Genomic DNA, 20,016 nt, shown 5'->3' with positions numbered 1-20,016 from the left:
CCTTGATTCCTGTCTGTCTCCTAAGCTAGATTACTGGCTCTTTGAGGACAATATCTGTTGACACGTCAAGGAGGGACTACGTGGCATCACTGGTGTGTCCTAGGTCCCTGCAATTTACAAACTATCTCCTACTTTTCAAAAGGCAGCCCAAGGCTATCAGTACCTTCCCTGGGTAAAAAGCAGAGACCAGATATTAAGAGATGACACATAAACACTGTCCCTCTCTAGGAACCCACAGGAAGGTTCTGTTAGGGTAGACTGGGATGAGAATGAGAAGATGGTCAGATCTTCCTGCCCTGGGGCTGGTGGCTGAACTAGGACGTGTGGCCCCTTGTCCTGGCTTCTGCAGTGTTCACCATGTGACCTTAGGAATGTCCTCCTCTAGGCCTCAACTTCTTTAGTAGTCAGTAGAAAATAATGGTTCAGAATTCAGATTATAAAATTAGATCTTTCATTTGTCACCTATTAGTTCAGTTCAGTCGCTCAGTCGTGTCCGACTCTTTGCGACCCCATGAATCGCAGCACGCCAGGCCTCCCTGTCCATCACCATCTCCCAGAGTTCACTCAGACTCACGTCCATCAAGTCAGTGATGCCATCCAGCCATCTCATCCTCTGTCGTCCCCTTCTCCTCCTGCCCTCAATCCCTCCCAGCATCAGAGTCTTTTCCAATGAGTCAACTCTTCTCATAAGGTGGCCAAAGTACTGGAGTTTCAGCTTTAGCATCATTCCTTCCAAAGAAATCCCAGGGCTGATCTCCTTCAGAATGGAAAGGAGATCTGGTTGCAGTCCAAGGGACTCTCAAGAGTCTTCTCCAACACCACACTTCAAAAGCATCAATTCTTCGGCGCTCAGCCTTCTTCACAGTCCAACTCTCACATCCATACATGATCACAGGAAAAACCATAGCCTTGACTAGACGGATTTTAGCAAGGCACTTATCTTCCCTGAGTCTCAATTTCTTCATCTCTAAAATGTTATATTTCTTAACAATATTAAGAAAAGGACCTAGCTCACAGAGCTATTCCAAGAATGTAAGAAGTATTCATCGATTTTTAAGACTAGTTCTCTTGTCCTTTTTGACTTTTGATTGGCTTAACTCATTTTTCTTTGAAGTCAGAGGGGAGCCCTGTCTCATATTTCAGAAGCAATCTCCCCCATAAGTTAAATCTAGCAAAAACTGACATGGGACCACTTTGGTAAACTTGGACTCTAGGAAAGATATACTGACCAGAGTTGTTCCACAGCATAGCCCTATTCGATTTGGGACCTAGGTATTTCTAGATTTTGGTTGCCCAAAGACTAGGATTATGTCTGTCTGCCTTGTACATGGTTGGAGATCCAATGCCTAGAACAGCAGTTTACATACAGTAGCGAGAGAAAAATAAATATTTGCGAATGAATGATGCACAACCTAAGACAAAGTCTAGTGCTCAGTTTCTGAGCCTATTTTTTTTTTCACCTGAAAATGGAGATTAAAAACAATGCCCAATTATTGTGATTTAATGAGCTGATGCATCTAAGACTCAGTGGATGGTGGATTTATGGATATGGGAACCCAAAGAAATAGAGATGGTGTCAATAAAGCTCACGTTACGTTGTCTTGGGGAGTGGGTACTACTAATAAGAGATCTAGCTTCCGAGTTCCTTTTGTGGGCGAGGGGGAGTGAAGGGGGGGGGGTGATGGAAAGCTCCCAGGAGCCCGGGGATTCTGGTGCGGAGGCTGCGGAGAGGACCTTAGGACTCAGCGCGCCGGGAGCGCGCGACGGCCAGGCCGCGCGCGCGGCGCGTGAGGTGAGGGGGAGGGCGCGGCTTTCTCGCCAGCCAGGGACCGCCTCGCGTCCAGCCGCATCTCGGGGGGCGGGGCCGAGCCTCCGGGCCGCAGTGCGATTGGCGGAGGTGCGCGGGTGACGCCGACGGCTGGCGCGAGACCCCGCCCCTCCCGCCGGGCCGGCCTCCGAGCGCGCGCCGGCGGGTCGCCAGCCTCGCTCTGGCTTGGATCGCGCCGCACCCCCGCGCCGCGCCCGCGCGTCAGTCGTTCTCGAGCCGCGGCTGCAGGGGCGGCGGGCAGCATCCAACCGAGCGCGCCGACGACCCGGGGAGGCGGCGGTGTCTGCGGGCGTCGCGTGAGGAGGCCAGGAGCCCAGAGACTCGCGCGGCGCGATGGCCCCCATCGGCCTCAAGGCGGTGGTCGGAGAGAGTAAGTGGAGTCGGGTTTCCTCGCCGCAGGCGGCGGCTACGGCTCGGTACCTGCCCGCAGCGCGCCCCCCTCGCCGCCTCCGCGCTGGCCTCTCGCTCCCCGCTCGGCCTGAGGCTCCCGGGTTGGGAGGGTCCCGTTATCCCGGCGCCGCCTTCTTCGGAGGGAAGTCCCTCCCGGCCTCCTGCGGCCCTCGTCCCTTCTTCCCCCGCTCTGCTCTTCCCGCATTCCTCCTCCTTCCCCCGCGCCTTCGCCGCATCCCTGACCCCTCGTCGCACCCCTCCCCTCTCCTCCCCATCTCTCTCTTGGGTCTTCACCTGCATCTCCCTCCACTCCCATCGCTCCACGTCTCCCCCTTCACCTCGCCTTTACCCCCCTGCGGCCTGTTACCCTCTCCTCTATCCCCCTCCTTCACCCCGAGTGCCTTCTCCCCATTTCCCCCTCTCTTCCTCTCGCCTTCTTTATTCCCCCAAGCTCCTCTATTCCACTCCTCTTTCCATCCCCAGTCCCTCCCTCCTTCCCACCCTCCTCCGTGGAGTCGTGACGTGCCAGATCTCGGCCTGCGTCCTCCTGCCCGCTTCCCCCTAGATCCCTCCCCTGGAGCCGGAGCCGCGGTCCCCGGCCGCAGAGACCCACCTGGGAGCCGCGGCTCCGCGCGCCGCGGCGCTCAGGCGCGCCGCTCGCCCGCCCAGGGGCCAACTCCTTGCAGCGGGAGAGAAGCCTGTTTGTTTCCAAAGGCTTGGCTCTGCCGAGGCCGAGGCCACCCGGCTCCTCCTCCCGAGCCGGGGTCTTGGCTTCGAGGGCGGGGTCTTCTCAGGGTTCTGTACCGTCTTCAGTCACCCGGGAGACTGGGAGAGCTCTAGGGTGCGCGGGAGGAGTTGCCCTGCCCAGCACCGCAGTCTACGGACTCCCTGTTCCAGGACTCAGCCAGGGCTTGATTTCGGGCCGTGCAAACCCCTGTTACAGGGAAGAAATAGTTGTTCGTGGTTTGGATGAAAGGCTTGACGTAAATGGATTTTTAAAAAATGGATGATGGAGATTGTGGGGCTGCCGCGGAGTGAGGGCTGACGGTGGTCATATTTGGAAAACGGCGTCTCTGGTGCTAAGTAAGCTTGGCGATCTTGTGCAGGCAAATAGTGCCTCTTCAGTATTTTGGCCGTTATCTTTAACAGAAAACGGGAGAGGATTGCTGTGGGTTTTGCCGTCTTTTTTGGAATCGAGAGAGAATTAAAAGTGGACTTTTCTCTGTGGGAGAGGATAAGAAAGGAAATAGAAGGAAAATGGTGGAAATGACAGTTTCCTTTCCAACGATTCTCTCCAATTAGAGCAATTTCTCTGTCTCTTTCTGGCTGTCAGATGGGATTTTTGACTGTGATGGTCCTTTTGGGCGTCACTGTTTCTTCTTATTCACTCTCTTCGTTGATATATACAAATTATTCCCAGTTATACAACCTTCTCTGACCTATTACTCCAGGAGAAAATTGTTATAAACACTGAAACCCAAATAAGCAAGTTTTTTAAAAAAGTGCTCACGACAACACCTGCCTACCCCATGTGGTAAATGTTCCAAATCACGTACTTTCTATTTTAAAGGCCAATCAAAGCGCTTAGGACTGGAAGGACCCCTAGGGATCTTCTAATGTCAATACCCTCATTTTACCCGTGGGAAAGAAATGGAGGCTCAGAGCAGTTAAATGGCTTGCCAAAATCAGCGTTAATTAATTTCCTAAAACCTGGTGTCCATTTCCTTGCAACATTAGTTAAAAAAATAATAATAACTTTCTTCATTTTTCTCGGTATACCATTTCCTTCCAATACGCTTTCTAAAGGGTTGTGAAATATGGAATGTTATGTTGAATGTTACATTCCTTCAAATGTTATATTCGAATAAGGTGCTTTTAAAACAAAGTCCTGGAAGCAAGTGTTCTGGACATCACATTTTTGTATCATTTTACTGTGACGCTTCTTCATGCAGGTAGACCTACCCGCCCCCCGCCCCGCAATGGCCTTTTTTAGAAACAAGTATCAGAAAAAAAACAAAACAAAACACCAATATGTCATATGGTCAGAATTTATTTTCTGAAATAAAGCCACTGTTTACAAAAAAAAAAGGCTAATTTTACATGAAATTGGTGAATGTGTAAACAGCATTTCTATAACAATTGAGTTAGGTAAAAATTTTGGAAGAAATATTTTTGCAGTTCTTTGTCAGTGACATAAAGAATTCTGTTAACTTTGACTCCTAATTTTGGAAGGGGTTTCTAGCTTTGCTTTTTTCCTCTAAAAAAATAAACCAAAGATTTTTTTTTAACCAACGTCCCAGTTTAAACGTCACCTTCACAACCTGGTCTTCCCAGTCTAAAAATTAACACCTCATAGTCACTGTTTATCATACTCCCTAATTTTATCTTTTTCATTACACTTAAAATTAGTTTTTTGGGTTGTTTTTTGCTTTTGGTACTTGTTTGATTGTTTCATCCCCTTGAATGTTGCTTCTGGGAGAGCATGGGTCTTTATCTAATATGTTCATCCCTGTTCAGTTCAGTTCAGTCACTCAGTCGTGTCTGACTCTTTGCGACCCCATGAATCGCAGCACGCCAGGCCTCCCTGTCCATCACCAGCTCCCGGAGTTTGCTCAAACTCATGCCCATTGAGTTGGTGATGCCATCCAATCATCTCATGCTCTCTTGTCCCCTTCTCCTGCCTTCAATCTTGCCCAGCATCAGGGTTTTTTCAAATGAGTCAGTTCTTCACATCAGGTGACCAAAGTATTGGAGCTTCAGCCTCATCATCAGTCCTTCCAATGAATATTCAGGACTGATTTCCTTTAGGATGGACTGGTTGGATCTCCTTGCAGTCCAAAGGACTCTTAAGAGTCTTCTCCACAGTTCAAAAGCGTCAATTCTTGGGCACTCAGCTTTCTTTATAGTCCAGCTCTCACATCCATACATGACTACATGATTTATGTATAATGATTCAGAGAAAGAACTCTGGATTTGGACCACCTGGAATAAAATTCTGGTCTACTACTGTTAGCTGTGTGGTTTTGGCAAATAATGGAATCCTTTTGTGCCTCAGTTTCTCCATCTATAAAATGGGTAATAATAGCACCTAAAAAGAAATAGTGCTGGTATAGCATCTAATGCAGTTTTTGATGCTTTTGAACTGCGGTGCTGGAGAATACTCTTGAGAGTCCCTTGGACAGCAAGGAGACCAAACCAGCCAATCCTAAAGGAAATCATCCATGAAACTTCATTGGAAGGGCTGATGCTGAAGCTCCAATACTTTGGCCACCTGATGTGAACAGCTGACTCGTTGGAAAAGACCCTGATGCTGGGAAAAATTGAGGGCAGGAGGAGAAGGGGATGACAGAGGATGAGATGGTTGGATGGCATCATCGACTCAATGTACATGAGTCTGAGCAAACTTGGGGAGATTGTGGAGGACAGAGGAGCCTGGTGTGCTGTATGCAGGCCATGGGGGTCGCAAAGAGTCGGACACAGCTTAGCGACTGAAGAATGAAACAGTTCTTTTAGTCAGTCTTATCATTATGACAAGATCCACAGGAGTGTCAGTACAAATGTTAGAGGATTTCCAGAAGAGATAGGCTGCCTGTATCCTGTGGGGCCACAGTTTGGGGGGAGAAAGTGAAGTCTTGGGTAAACTTCCTGAGTGAAGTGCAGATGAGCTGGAAACTGGAAGAATAGACCTGAAGAACATATGGATGATTAGTAACCACATGCAACTTCTGTTTCCCATTCTGCTCATTTCTTTACTTTTCCCCCTTTAATTTCTGTCTATAAATGTAGGGTTTTGTTTTTTCTGCTCTCTACTTTGTAAAGAGATTGCAAGAGAAAGGAGAATTTCATTCTCTACACCCCACCCCCCCACCGCCGCCCGCCACCCACTGCCCCGCCAGGCATTCTCTGTCTACTTCATGTTAATGGATGATGTTTCAATTATGTCAATCCATGCTGTAATTTACAAATCCAAATTTTACTCTTGTTCCCTGAAGTTTTGTCAGAGTGTTTCAAAGATTCAAGAATTACAGAATGTATTGCTTTTCTTGTTTCCTAACTGTTAGCAGTTTGTCCCCACGTTAGTTTATAAGAATCACATTCTTTGGGAAGAGAATGTAGTTTCAGTTTTGGAGGAGACTGTGGGTACGTAAAATGCTACCTTTTTCAGATGGGGCCATGAGTCATAGGATGTGTCAGAAGTTGAGAAAACACCTAGATTGAAGCAATTTTCATTCATTCTTATACTTTTTTTTAAAAAAAAGAAACCTTAGATCACATACTTGAAATATATTAAATATATGTCATATTTTTTCCATTTTAAGGTATAATTTGCATAGGTCTTCCCTGGTGGCTCAGTAGTAAAAGAACCCACCTGCCAAGCAGGAGATATGGGTTCCAGCCCTGATTCCCTGGAGAAGGAAATGGCAACCTACCCCAATATTTTTGCCTGGGAAATCCCATGGACAGAGGAACCTGGCTGGCTACAGTTCATGGGGTTGTAAAAGAGCTGGGCATGACTTAACAGCTAAACAACAACAAAAAATAATTTGCCCAGGTAAAATTTACCCTTCTTAGTGAACAGTTCTTCAGATTTCAGATTTACCTGCCATCATGACCACCACAGTAATCAAAATACAGAACAGGTCATCACTCCCTGAATTCCCTTGTGCTACCACCCCCAGCCCCTGGTGAGCACTGAATGTCGTTAACAGTGGAGTCATACCCTGCAAAGCTTTTTGAATGTGCCTTCTTTAACTTACCATAGCGCATCTGAGAATCATCCATATTGCATGTGTCCGTAGTTTGCCCCTTCTCATTGCTGGCTGCTTGTCTGATGTGTGAGTATGCAACAGTTTGTTTCTCCATTCTTCAGATTAAGGGCATTTGAATTATTCCAGCTCTGGGCAATTGCAAATACTTCTATAATGTTTCTAGAAGCATTCACAGGTGTTGTGTGAACATATCACTTGGATATATATATACACACACACACACACACACACACTTAGGAGTGGGATTAATAGGTTGTGTGGTAAGTGTGTATTTAACCTTACAAGAAACTGTCAAATTATCTTCCAGAGTGGCATAACCATTTTACAGTTTTTACCAGCATCCTTGTTAGTCCTTGGTATTGTCAGTTTAAAAAATTCTAACCCTTTTCCTAGTTAGTTGTATCGCATGATTTTAGTTGTCATTTTTCTAATGACTAATGGTGTTAAGCATTTTTTCTTGTATTTATTTGCCATCTGTATCTTCTTTGGTGGAACATCTAAATCTTTTGCATATTTTTTACTGGGTTATCTGTTTTCTTATTATTGATTTTTTGAGAGGTTTTCTATGTATTCTGGGTATATGTCTTTGTTAGATACATGAATTACAAATATTTCCTCACAGTTTGTGACATGTCTTTTCATTCTATTAACAGTATTTTTCAAATAGAAGAAATTCTAAATTTTTATGAATTCCAGTTTATCCATTTTTTCTTTTATGAATTGTACTTTTGGTGTCCTATCTAAGAAATCTTTACATAATCCAAATTCACAAAGATTTCCTGTCTTTCTTTTTTTTCTGTTTTCCTGTGGATGTTTTATAGTTGTAGGCTTTATATTTAGTCTTTGATCTATTTTGAGTTAATCTTATATATTGTGAATTATGATCAAAGTTCATTTTTGTGTATATGTAAATGGTTTTGGTTTTCATTTTTGTGTACATGTAAATATTTTTGTCTGTGAGTGTCCAGTTGTTCCCGCACCATTTGTTGAAAAGACTATCCTTTTTCTTTATTGAATTGTCTTTGTTCTTTGTTGAGAATCAGTTGACCATCTTTGGGTGGGTCTATTTTTGGACTTCTTGTTCTATTTCCTTGATCTTTATGTATGTTTTCACTAACCCACTATGACTCAACTACTGTAGCTTTAAAGTAAGACTGGAAACCAGAGATTGTGAGTCCTCCAGCTTTGTTTTTCTTTTTTAAAATTGGTTTTGTTCTTTTAGTTCATTTGCTTTTCCATATAAATTTTAGAATGAGCTTGTTGATTTCTATTTAAAAAATTCTTCTGCCATTCTGTTTGGAATTGTCTTGAATCTGTAGATCACTTTGAGAATTGACATTTTAAATTTACTTTTAGTATCTTAGTTTCTTTTCTATATTTCAGAGTGAAAATAAAAATTGCTAGCTTCACAAATAAGGGAGCAACAGTATGATAAGCAGAATTGCAGATAGTTTGGCACAGTTGCAGAATACAAAGTCAATTTACAAAAATATATTGTATGTCTATATACTAGCAATGAACAATTAGGAATTGAAATCTAAATTAGTATCATTTAGAGTAGAACAAAAAACATGAAATACTTGGGTGTAAATCGAAAAGAATGTGTTCCACATCATGCTGAAAGCTGCAAATACTGATGAAAGATATCAAAGCTTAAATAGATGAAAAGATATACTATATTCATGGATTTTAAAAATTTATGCTATATTTATTATTTTTGAAATATGTTTTCAGTTCTCTTGGGTAGATACCTAGGAACAGAATTGCTGGGAAATGTAACTAACTTTTTGAGGCCCTGCTAAACTGTTTTCCAAAGTGACTGCACCACTACCAGTGTATGAGGGTTCCTATTTTATAATATCTTAGCACATGTTATTATCTGTCTTTTTTATTATAGTCATCCTAGTTGTCTTGAAGTGGTGTCCCATTGTGGTTTTGATTTGCATTTCGAAAGCCAATGCCAAAGAATGCTCAAACTACCCCACAGTTGCACTCATCTCACATGCTAGTCAAGTAATGCTCAAAATTCTCCAAGCCAGGCTTCAGCAATACATGAACCGTGAACTTCCAGATGTTCAAGCTGGTTTTAGAAAAGGCAGAGGAACCAGAGATCAAGTTGCTGACATCTGCTGGATCATGGAAAAAGCAAGAGAGTTCCAGAAAAACATCTATTTCTGCTTTATTGACTATGCCAAAGCCTTTGACTGTGTGGATCACAATAAACTGTGGACAATTCTTCAAGAGATGGGAATACCAGACCACCTGACCTGCCTCTTGAGAAACCTATGTACAGGTCAGGAAGCAACAGTTAGAACTGGACATGGAACAACAGACTGGTTCCAAATAGGAAAAGGAGTATGTCAAGGCTGTATATTGTCACCCTGCTTATTTAACTTATATGCAGAGTACATCATGAGAAATGCTGGGCTGGATGAAGCACAAGCTGGAATCAAGATTGCTGGGAGAAATATCAATAACCTCAGATATGCAGATGACACCACCCTTATGGCAGAAAGTGAAGAGGAGCTAAAAAGCCTCTTGATGAAAGTGAAAGAGGAGAGTGAAAAAGTTGGCTTAAAGCTCAACATTCAGAAAACGAAGATCATGGCATCTGGTCCCATCACTTCAGGGGAAATAGATGGGGAAACTGTGGAAACAGTGTCAGACTTTCTCTTTTGGAGCTCCCAAATCACTGCAGATGGTGATTGCAGCCATGAAATTAAAAGACGCTTACTCCTTGGAAGGAAAGTTATGACCAACCTAGATAGCATATTAAAAAGCAGAGATATTACTTTGCCAACCAAGGTCCGGCTAGTCAAAGCTATGGTTTTTCCAGTGCTCATGTATGGATGTGGGAGTTGGACTGTGAAGAAGGCTGAGCGCCGAAGAATTGATGTTTTTGAACTGTGGTGTTGGAGAAGACTCTTGAGAGTCCCTTGGACTGCAAGGAGATCCAACCAGTCCATTCTGAAGGAGACCAGTCCTGGATGTTCATTGGAAGGACTGATGCTGAGGCTGAAACTGCAGTACTTTGGCCACCTCACATGAAGAGTTGACTCATTGGAAAAGACTCTGATGCTGGGAGGGATTGGGGGCAGGAGGAGAAGGGGACGACAGAGGATGAGATGGCTGGATGGCATCATCGACTCGATGGACATGAGTTTGGGTGCTGCTGATGGACAGGGGGGTCTGGTGTGCTGCGATTCATGGGGTCACAAAGAGTAGCACACGACTGAGCAACTGAACTGAACTGAATGGCTAGTGATTCTGAACATTTTTTCACATACTTGTTGACCATTTAGGGCTTCCCTGGTGGCTCAGATGGTAAAGAATCCACCTGCAATGCAGGAGACCTAAGTTCCATCCCTGGATTGGGACGATCCCCTGCAGAAGGGAATGGCTACCCACTCCAGTATTCTTGCCTGGAGAATTCCGTGGACAGAGGAGCCTGGTAGGCTACAGTCCTTGGTATCCAAAAGAGTCAGACACAACTCAGTGACTAACATTTTCACTTTCATTGACCTTGTATATCTGCTTTGGAGAGGTGTCTACACAAACACTTGGCCCATTTTAAATTAGATTGTTCAATTTGCATTTTAATCCACATGTTATTTTCATTTGAAATTACTGTTTTTACTTTACCTTTTAAATGTAAGGGTGGAAAGCCTCAATGAATAAGTATACACTTCAATCTGACCAGTTTGCCTATTTCTTTAATCTTCTACCTTCTTTATTTTTCTGTTTAGTTTTAGTAGAAATGACTTATTCTTGTTACAACTGTCATCCTGTGCCCTTTCAGACAGTTCATTTAAATTTTAAAAATTGTTGAATGCTCCAATTGAATCTTCATTCCGAGTTTATTAATTAAAAGTGTCATATTTTTGAAATGCCTCACTTTTAAAAAGGATTCTAATATGGTAGTCTTACAGTTAATACAAGTAATTTGTTAGTTACAATTGTCATAAGAATTACAATGATACAAGACAGTAGTCTGATGTAAGCGTAGGGAGGTTAGAGAAAGCTTCCATAAGGAAGTGATGTCCAACTTACTTCCTTTCAGTTCCAGCTTATTTTGAGTTTTTGTTTCATTTTGTCTGTTTTTTAAAATTTATTTATTTATTTATTTTCCCCGTATCTTTATTTTTTATTTTTATTTTTTTAATTTTAGAATCTTTAATTCTTACATGCATTCCCAAACATGAACCCCCCTCCCACCTAAAATTTATTTTTAATTGAAGTATAATTACTTTACAGTGTTGTGCTGGTTTCTGCTACACAACATTAAATTAGCCAAAAGTATACATATATTCCCCTCCTTCTCTCCTACCCATCCCCAGATTTGTTTTGTTTTTAAAATTAGGATTAACTACTGGTTTAGTTTCTTTTGAAATGACCATATAGTTTTTCTCATTTAATCTAGTAATGTAATATAATTAATTATAATGTTGAGCAATCCTTATATTCTGAAATAAACTTTCTTGATAGACACACACTATTTTTCAGGAGTGAGAAATTCTGATGCAGAATTTATTCTGCTTATTATTTTGCTTATTAAATTCTGCTTAATATTTTTGCATTTATATTCATTAGTATTGGAGCCTTCTTGCTGCTCTTTGATCATTCCAAGTATGTTCCCATCTCAGGGCTCTGCATTTGTTGTTATCTGTGTCTAAAATGTTCTTTCACGTATCTGCGTGCTTGTTCCCTTAATTAGGTCCCTGGTCAAAGGCTACCTCACCAGTGAGCTCTTCTCTGATTATATAAAACTGAAATTTATATAATTTTCATCCCCCTCACCATGCTGAATTGTCAAATCTGACATTTCACACTTACCGTTTTATTTGTCTGCTTACCCTGGCCTCCACCAGCCCAATGTAAGTTCTATGAGAGCATAGACTTGTTTTGTTCATTACTATAGCCCCAGCATCTAAAACAGTGCTGGCCCATAGTGGACGCTCAATAAATACTTGGAATGAACAACTAAATACTATGTATTTTATATGTATATTATATATATATATAAAATATATATTATATATATGTGATTCCTCTCTCTCTTCCTCTCTGTCTGTGTCTGTTTCTCTGTCTTTCATCTTTTTCAGATCTTCTGCATCAGAATTTCTCACTCCTTCAATGTATTGAATTGGGAAGTTTCTTATCTTTTTTGTGTGTTCCAGAATAGATCAAATAATATAGACATTCCTTTCCCTGAATGTTAAGAATGATTTATCCATAAAAATTTTTGAATTTGCTGCTTTTTAGAGGAAAGAGGATAAATATTTGCCAGTCTTTTAAATGTATTTGATTACTATTTATTTATTCAGTATCAATTGAATCAATTTTGGCAATTTCTATTTTCTTATAAAAATAGGCCTTTCAACCTAAAATTCTCAAACTTATTAACATTGAACTAGATTTGTATAATTTAAATAATATCTTCTGCATCAGTAGTTGTGATCTTTTCTCATTCTGCCCTGTTAGTAGTAGTATTTTCATGGAAAGAGATTTGTCTGTTTTGTCTTTTTGAAAAATCTGTTTCTTCCTTCTGTGGTGTGTGTCTGTGTGTATGTGTTCTTATTCTAATTTCTTGAATCAAACACTTGGTTATTTTTTCTAATAAAAGCATCTAAGGATATTAGTCTTCATTTGAGTACAGCTTTGACTGAATCCCATAGGCTCCCTCCCTATAACCCCTCCCAAGTCTCTTAACATGCAGTATTCTTAGTTGTGGACTAGCTGTTACTCTTGTGATAGGGTGATAAGTAGTTTAATCTGGAGTAAAATTTCCATAAGAAGTGGTTTGGGACTCAGGGATCATCCATGTGTTACCCATCAGATGTAAGAGAGCATATCTGCCACAAAAGCCAAAAAGGGCTTTTTGAATGTGCACTAAAAGATTTTCCCTCTGGCGTTCTTGGCACACAGCACCTCTTAGACAAACAGGTATTTGGCTGCTAATGAAGAATCTTTTCTTTAGTGGAGTAGTCAGGCCAAATCTTATAGTTATCACTGGCAACTCAACAGCCATAAATCGTGAGCCTTAGTCCTGTGGCTCGCCTCTATGAGAAGTGCTCATACAACCCCCAGGGCCATCCTCTGATTTGATTGCTCCAGTCAATTGCTTCTGAGCAGGGCTGTTGCTGGAACTAAAGTTAGGGTGAGATAGCCAAGCCTTCTTTTTTTTTTTAATCTTTTTTTTGGCTTTACTGGGTCTTCCTTGCAGCCCACAGGCGGTCCTTGCAGCGCACAGGCTGTCCTTGCAGCCCACAGGCTGTCCTTGCTGCATGTGGGTGTCTGTAGTTGTAGCTTGTAGCTTAGTTGCCCCTTGGCATATGGGATCTTAGTTCCCCAACCAGGGATCAAACCCACATTCCCTGCATTGGAAGGCAGATTCTTAACCGCTGGAACACCAAGGAAGTCATCAAGACTTCATTTGAATTTCAGCAAGTATGAGTTTTACTTGCTTATTGTCACCAGGCTTTTTTTTTAATTAAAAAAAATTTTTTTTAATCAATGAGAAGTGGTGTCATGGAGTGGAAAGAGTTCTGGTCAGACAGAACATCTAGCTGACAGCCCCAGTTCCAACCCCTAGTGACTGGGTAACCTGGACATGTTATTTAACCTCTTTTTCAATTGGAAATTCTAATCCCAGCATCACAGAATTCTTTTAAGCCTGCATTAAATAATAATACAAACAATTGCTCAGAAAACAATGAGTCTCTGTAGGGGGTTGTTATTATTTTACAGTTATAATTACTGAGATAAGCTTGTCTGCTCAAGGTTATGAATAAAACCTTAGCAGAGTCAAGGAGGCGCATCTCTTATAGTTTTGATAGGCACAGGGTCTGATAATTGCCAGGTAACAGCCAGTCGTTGCCCACTCAGTGCTCTTTGGGAAAGTTTGTGTTGGTTAAAACAATTGCTTCTGAGATACACTGATCTGATCTTAATATACGTCTCTGGGGCAGAGTAAGAACTACTGATGGCTCAAATTACATGCTGTCACAGAGCAGATCTCCAGAATTCCTTTGCTTCTGTTTCTCACAGGCCATTGACATTTCACTTTAAATGTCTGCTAATGATTTGGCCTAAGAGCTGAACTGTAGGAAGTGAGTGAGATACTAAGTAATTACCATACTAGGAAAGCTTATTTTCTTCTTAGGAACAAAAACGTTTATAGAGATAGGAAAACAAACAAAATTTTAAAAAATCACTGGAGGACTTCTCTGGTGGTCCAGTGGGTAAGAATCCACCTGCCAATGCAGGGGACACAGGTTCGATCCCTGATCTGAGAATATCCTACAGGCTGCAGAGCAGCTAAGCCTGTAACACCACAGCTGCTGAGCCTGTGCTCTGGAGCACATGAGCCACAAATACCAAGGCATTCTGCTGCAGCTGCTGCAGTCTGCTGGCCCTAGAGCCTGTGCTCCACAACAAGAGACGCCGCCGCAATGAGAAGTCCGTGTAGCAATGAAGACCCAGTGCAACCAAATATCAAAAAAAAAAAAAAAGTCTTTAGAAAAAAATTGGTTTAAATCAGAGTCTCCAGCAGTCAGTCCTTGTTCAGAGGACTGCTGTTCGGAGGACTGCTGAGATGTCAGAGAAACCCAGGACCATATGGCATGGCTTGTTTCCATTTCATCATGTTTCTGAGGCCTCTGGGACCAAATGTTTTTGTTCATTTAACCAATATTTCTGCACTCTCTCCTATGTGCCAGAAGCTGTGTTGAGGGCAGCAGAGGTGGTGGTGTATGAGGAGACCTGGTCCTAGTGAGATTCACACAGGCTGTGGCAATACATCGGGTAAATGCCTTAAGAGGGGATACTGTGGTGTGATGATGTACAGCACATGACGGAGCCCCCAGAGAGGCCAGGGGAGGGAGGGAGGCCGAGGGAGACCTGGAGGAGGTGAGAGGAGCTGGCCAGGAGGAGGGTGATATTGATGGGGTCTGGGAGAGAGTAAAGTCGCATAGAGAAGTGTCCAGGTTTGGCAAGAATATGAGAAAGGTTCAGCCTGGCTGGAGCTGAGGGAGTATGCAGACAGGAGTTGGAGAGGTGCTCAGGGCTTTCTGTCCTGTCAAAGGACCTATATCCCTATTCCAGGAGCACTGGGAAGCCGCTGAAGGCTTTCGGCTGGGGAGAGACATGGTTTGGTTCTGGCTGAGAAAGACTTCGAGTCGCTGTGTGGAGACTGGACGGAGGCTTGGGTTAGGAGCTATGGTGGTGATGGTGGGAACGGGGATCGCTGCCAGGGCTGGAGCAGTAAGAGAGAGGTGGAGAGAAGTAAAGGGACCTGAAGGTGTCTTCGGAGGTAGAAACGTCAGGTTATGGTGATCGATCGGATGCAGAGGGTGAGGAGATGGCGTTGGGGAAGATTCCCAGTTTTCTGGCTTCTGCAGCCCATGATAGGCCATGCTGTTCACTGAGATGAATGAAGAAGAAGAAACGGGTTTGCTGGGAAAGGTTCCCTTTCATAGGTGTTGTGTTTCTGGACCCTATGGACTGTCATTAAGGGCAGGGGTGTAGGAGGTCTGGGCCAGACACTGGGGCTGGGGCGTCCTCAGCTGTTGGAAGCTATCGGCGTGGGTCAGATCACAGAGGAAAGGGTGCAGGGTGACAAGGGGGCCTGGGTTCCCCCACTTCCCATCCCAGGGGATTCCGACATTTACACCCAGGCACAAGAAGAGTAGCCAGCGGGGCTTGAGAGTCAGGTGGGAAGGGAGGCTAGCCAAACAGTGTCTCCAATTTGGTGGCTTCCCGGGCCCACGCTCAGGTCGTCCCAGAGCAAGCCTGAGGCTTCATTCAGTGATGAATCTCCACTCTCCAGGCTGAGGGGCTTGGCAGCTGGAAACTTTTCAAAACTTCTTCTCACTGTGGTGTTTCCCCTGTGTCTTAAAGTCAGTCCCTGGCTGTCTGAACCTCATTATTCAGGATTGTTTTGTGGAGGAAAGAGGAAATGATTGTAGCCAGTTGTAATGCAAGGCTCTGAGGATTTGTGTGCTATGCTGTGTCAAGATGCCATCAAATCATGGAGTGTTGGCTCTGGGAAGAAATCGTAGGAGCGTCTGGTCCAGACTCATCTAGAGCAGGAAGTCGAGTTGTCCTAGTCTGCTCGATGAATGACGTTGGCAGGTCTTCCTTACCCGTGGCTGTTGAGGAAAGACAGTATTATTTTCATGTTCTGTGCCAGCATAGATTCACAATGACAGGGATCAGCTGCTAGGAGTGTTATGATCGTGAGGGCAGGAAGGTTGCTTATACTGTGCTTAGGGGGAGCTCAGGACTTTCCAGCTGGTTCTATTCTAGTCTCAGATGATCCTCATGAACTTCCTTAATGGCAGTAGGAACAAAGCCACTTCTGCTTGTCAGCTGATGGCGGAAGGGAGACCCTTTAAGCTTAGATGGTCTTCAGAGCGCCTACTCTGGGAGTGACAGGGCGAAGAAAGCTTATTAACCCTCTTCTGTCATGGAGTTTTTTTACCCATCTTCCTGAGCATTGGCGTAGCCAGGAGGCAAAGGAGAGAGGCCTCTCCCTGGTCCCTGGACACATGGCTATTGTTGGTACTAGTTGCTAGGGATTTGGAGAAAATAAAACAGTGCTGAACAAGAGACTCCCTCTGCTCCATGTGAGCTTCACACTACAGGCTTTCAGCAGTAGACTGCTGTGAGACAAACCGCTTAAAATTACTCAGTCGACAGACCTCACCATGTTTTGGATAAAAGTGCTTCAGGATTTTAAGATGAGGCAATCAGGTGGTCACTGAGAGTTTTCAAATTGGGTTTACCTCACATAATCTTGCCGGGGGGATCACACTGAACTTAAATGTTTTGCTTGCATCATGGGGTTGTCTCTGTCTCTTTTTCCTACTTACCTTTTAAGGAACTTTGAAACTCTCAGTCAGTTCAGTTCAGTCGCTCAGTCGTGTCCGACTCTTTGCGACTCCGTGAACCTAGTTAGAGTAATAAGCTTCGTCAAGCTTTCACTGAGACTTAAAGATCTGGTCAGTTTCTCATAGAGAGGAATCCTCATTTTTCCTCTACCCCAATCCCTTATTAAGAAAAATTTACAACACAGTGGAAATTTGAAAGAATAGTATGATGATTACCCATCTACCTTCTACCTAGATTTCACAACTGTTAACCTCTTTGCATCTTTGTTCTTATCTCTCTACACAAATGCTTTTTGTTAAAAGTTAAGGGTACAGGTTAGACATTGCAGAAAAAAATGTGAGTGTACTTGAAGTCAAAGCAATGGAAACATTCAATGGAAATATTCAAAGGGAAACAGAAAAGATCAAGGGAATTAAAGCAAGAGAGTATCAGCAAGACGGGAGATGGTGTGAAGGAGTCTAATACAGATAAAGATGGAAAGAATGGGAGGATCAGAGATAATCTTTGAAGAAGTGTTAGCTGAACATTTTCCAAATTTGATGAGAGCTATGAACTTTCAGATGTAAGCGGTTCAGTGAATGTCAGGCATAAGCAATATGAAGAAATCTACACCACAGCACACCACACACCAAATTGCTTAAAAGCAGTAGTAATAATAATAAAATGATGAGCCAGAGAGCAAAGACACGTTGTGTACAGAAGCGCGACAAAGATGGCAGCGCATTTCTCGTCAGAATCAACGTAAGCTAGAAGACAGCAGAGGAGTATTTTTGAAGGACTGAAAAATACAAAATATTAATCTAGAATTTTATACCCAGAGAATATATCTCTCAGCAACAAATCAAGGTAAACATTTTCAAAAAAGTTGAAAGAATTCATCACCTTGCATGTCTGAAAATACCTATTTGAATCTGATGTCTGAAAATACTTATTTTATCTGATGGTTCAGAGGAGCATGGAATTCTGCGTTGGAAATTGTTTGCCTGTAGACTTTTGAAAACTTGGCTCCACTGTCATCTTAGTTTTCATTGTTGCCTTTAAGGTGCCTTTGAATCATTGACTTCCTGATCTTTCGTACATGTCCCGTATTGTCGCCTCTGAATCTTTCACTATGTCCTGGTATTCTGGGCTTTCATAGAAATTTGCTTTGGTACTTGTCTGTTCTTATCCATTGTGCAAGACCAGGATCAGAAAGCTTTTTCTGCAAAGGGCTGTGTGTTTAAATATTTCAGTTTTTGTGACCCATCTGTGATCTCTGCTGCTGCTTCTTTTCCCTCTACCCCTTTAAAATTGTAAAGGCTGTTAATAGCTTAAGGTCTAAGCTAAGAAGCAGCAGGCTGAATTTGGCCCACGTGCCCCAGTGGGGGAAGGAGAGGGTGGGATGAGTTGGGAGAGTAGCACTGAAACGTCTAAACTGCTACCCTGTGTGAACCTGTGTTAACCAGCTAGTGGGAGGTAGCTTTATAACACGGAGAACTCATCTCAGGGCTCTGTGATGACCTTGAGGGGTGGGCTGGGGCAGGGGATGGGAAGGATGCTCCGGGGGGAGGGGTCTATGTATACTCACGGCTGATTCACGTCGTTATACAGCAGGAACCAGAAAAGCATTGTAAAGCAGTTATCCTCCAGTTAAAAATGAATTTTTAAAAATTTGGGACATTCCAAATCCAGGAATTTCATGCTGAATTAACTCATTAGTTCACTGTGAAGCAGGAAATCAAGTGAAGTATAAAGTCTTTGTTTCTGATACTGGGTATCTCCTCCTGGACCCCAATATACACCCTCAATGGAGTGGTCTTTGGCTCAGAATATTTTGCTGAATTACAGTTTGGAGAGACAAATTTCACAAGTCATCTCTCCCCTACTGATGCCCTAGTGGAAGACTGGGCAAAGGGCATTGGCCCAGTGTGGAAACAACTCATATTGTGAAGGCAGTCTTCAAATCATGCCTCGGTAAATGAGGAGGGAGCAAAAATAGCCCACCTGTGCATTTTGGTACAAGTAGACAGCGAGAGAGAATTACCTCTGATCTAGGCAATTTGAGCAAAAAAAGAAAAAAAAAACTCTACACAGGAACTTTGTAAACATTTGATATGGAAAAATGACATAATTGTGGCATAAACACTCAGATAAAGAATTTATTCTGGAAGAAGACAGGTATAAGGAAAATAATTTAAATCACCCTCAAACATAAAAATAATGAACCAAGAGTTCAAATGGGAGGTAATGTGAAACAGCAGAGTGAAATGGAAAGCGGGCCAAGGAAACATAAAACAAAAAATAGTGGGATTGGAGGTGCTTTGGTGGCTTGGTGGTAAAGAATCCACCTGCCGGTGAAGGAGATGCAGGTTCGATCCCTGATCTGGGAACATCCCGCACACCTTGGAGCAGCTGGGCCTGAGCGCCGCAACTATTGTCTGTCGTCTGGAGCCCGTGCTCTGCAACAAGAGAAGCTGGCGCACCGCAACTGTAGAGTCGCCCCAGATGACCGCAACTAGAGAAAAGCCCACACGCAGTAGCAAAGACCCAACACGGCCAAAAGCAAATGAATTTTTAAAACTACTTTTTGAAAAATGGGATTGCAGAACTAATAAACAGTTGAAAACGCAAGAAGCAGATTCTGTTTTCTAGAGTGTGGAAGACTGACTGGAGAAGATCACCCAGTCTGCTTGTTTGGTGAAGATTTTGCACAAACTCAGCCATCTCCTCTGGATTTTCAGTGTTTTTTCTCTTCCGGGCTCCACCCTCTTCCTGTGCGTGACCCCGAGCCCGGGTCCAGCAGGATGTTTTCGTCTCCTGGCATCCTATTGTAAGCAGCTCCCTGATTTTGGGAGAAGGTAGCAGCCCTCCTGAAACTAGACCTTTGTGTGTGTTGGGTGGCGTGGGTGGGAGGAGCACTTCCTGCCTTCCGGAAACTTCCCCCCAAGGCTTTTGTCTTCTGTCCGTTGGACACCTATCCACTGGCAGCACTGCACCTGTGGCCTTGTCATGCTCTGTGAGATTACACATTTTTAAATATCTGGGACCTGAAGATCTGTGACACGCTAAATCCTAGAGCCAGTCAGAATCTCAGACTTTGGAAGTAAGATGATTTCTACCACCGCTGCCATGGAGAAGTCACTTGATTGCTCTCTGGTT

The 20,016-nt window shown here is 43.3% G+C and overlaps 1 protein-coding gene across 2 annotated transcripts in view; it reads left to right on the top strand.

Moving 5' to 3' along the window:
• The first annotated feature begins 2,055 nt into the window (after window positions 1-2,055).
• The window catches only part of STXBP1 (syntaxin binding protein 1), a 69,146-nt gene continuing 51,185 nt past the window's right edge, over window positions 2,056-20,016 (top strand). For both annotated transcript variants that reach the window (XM_068979473.1, XM_068979467.1), the window contains exon 1: window positions 2,056-2,198. In XM_068979473.1, coding sequence (XP_068835574.1) covers window positions 2,162-2,198 — 37 coding nt within the window. In that variant the 5' untranslated portion in view covers window positions 2,056-2,161. The remainder of the gene's footprint in view (window positions 2,199-20,016) is intronic.

This window comes from Capricornis sumatraensis, chromosome 1 (genome assembly GCF_032405125.1).
Source record: "Capricornis sumatraensis isolate serow.1 chromosome 1, serow.2, whole genome shotgun sequence".
NCBI lineage: Eukaryota > Metazoa > Chordata > Mammalia > Artiodactyla > Bovidae > Capricornis > Capricornis sumatraensis.
Note: the sequence above shows the minus strand (reverse complement) of the source record. Positions and strands in the feature narration are given on the sequence as shown.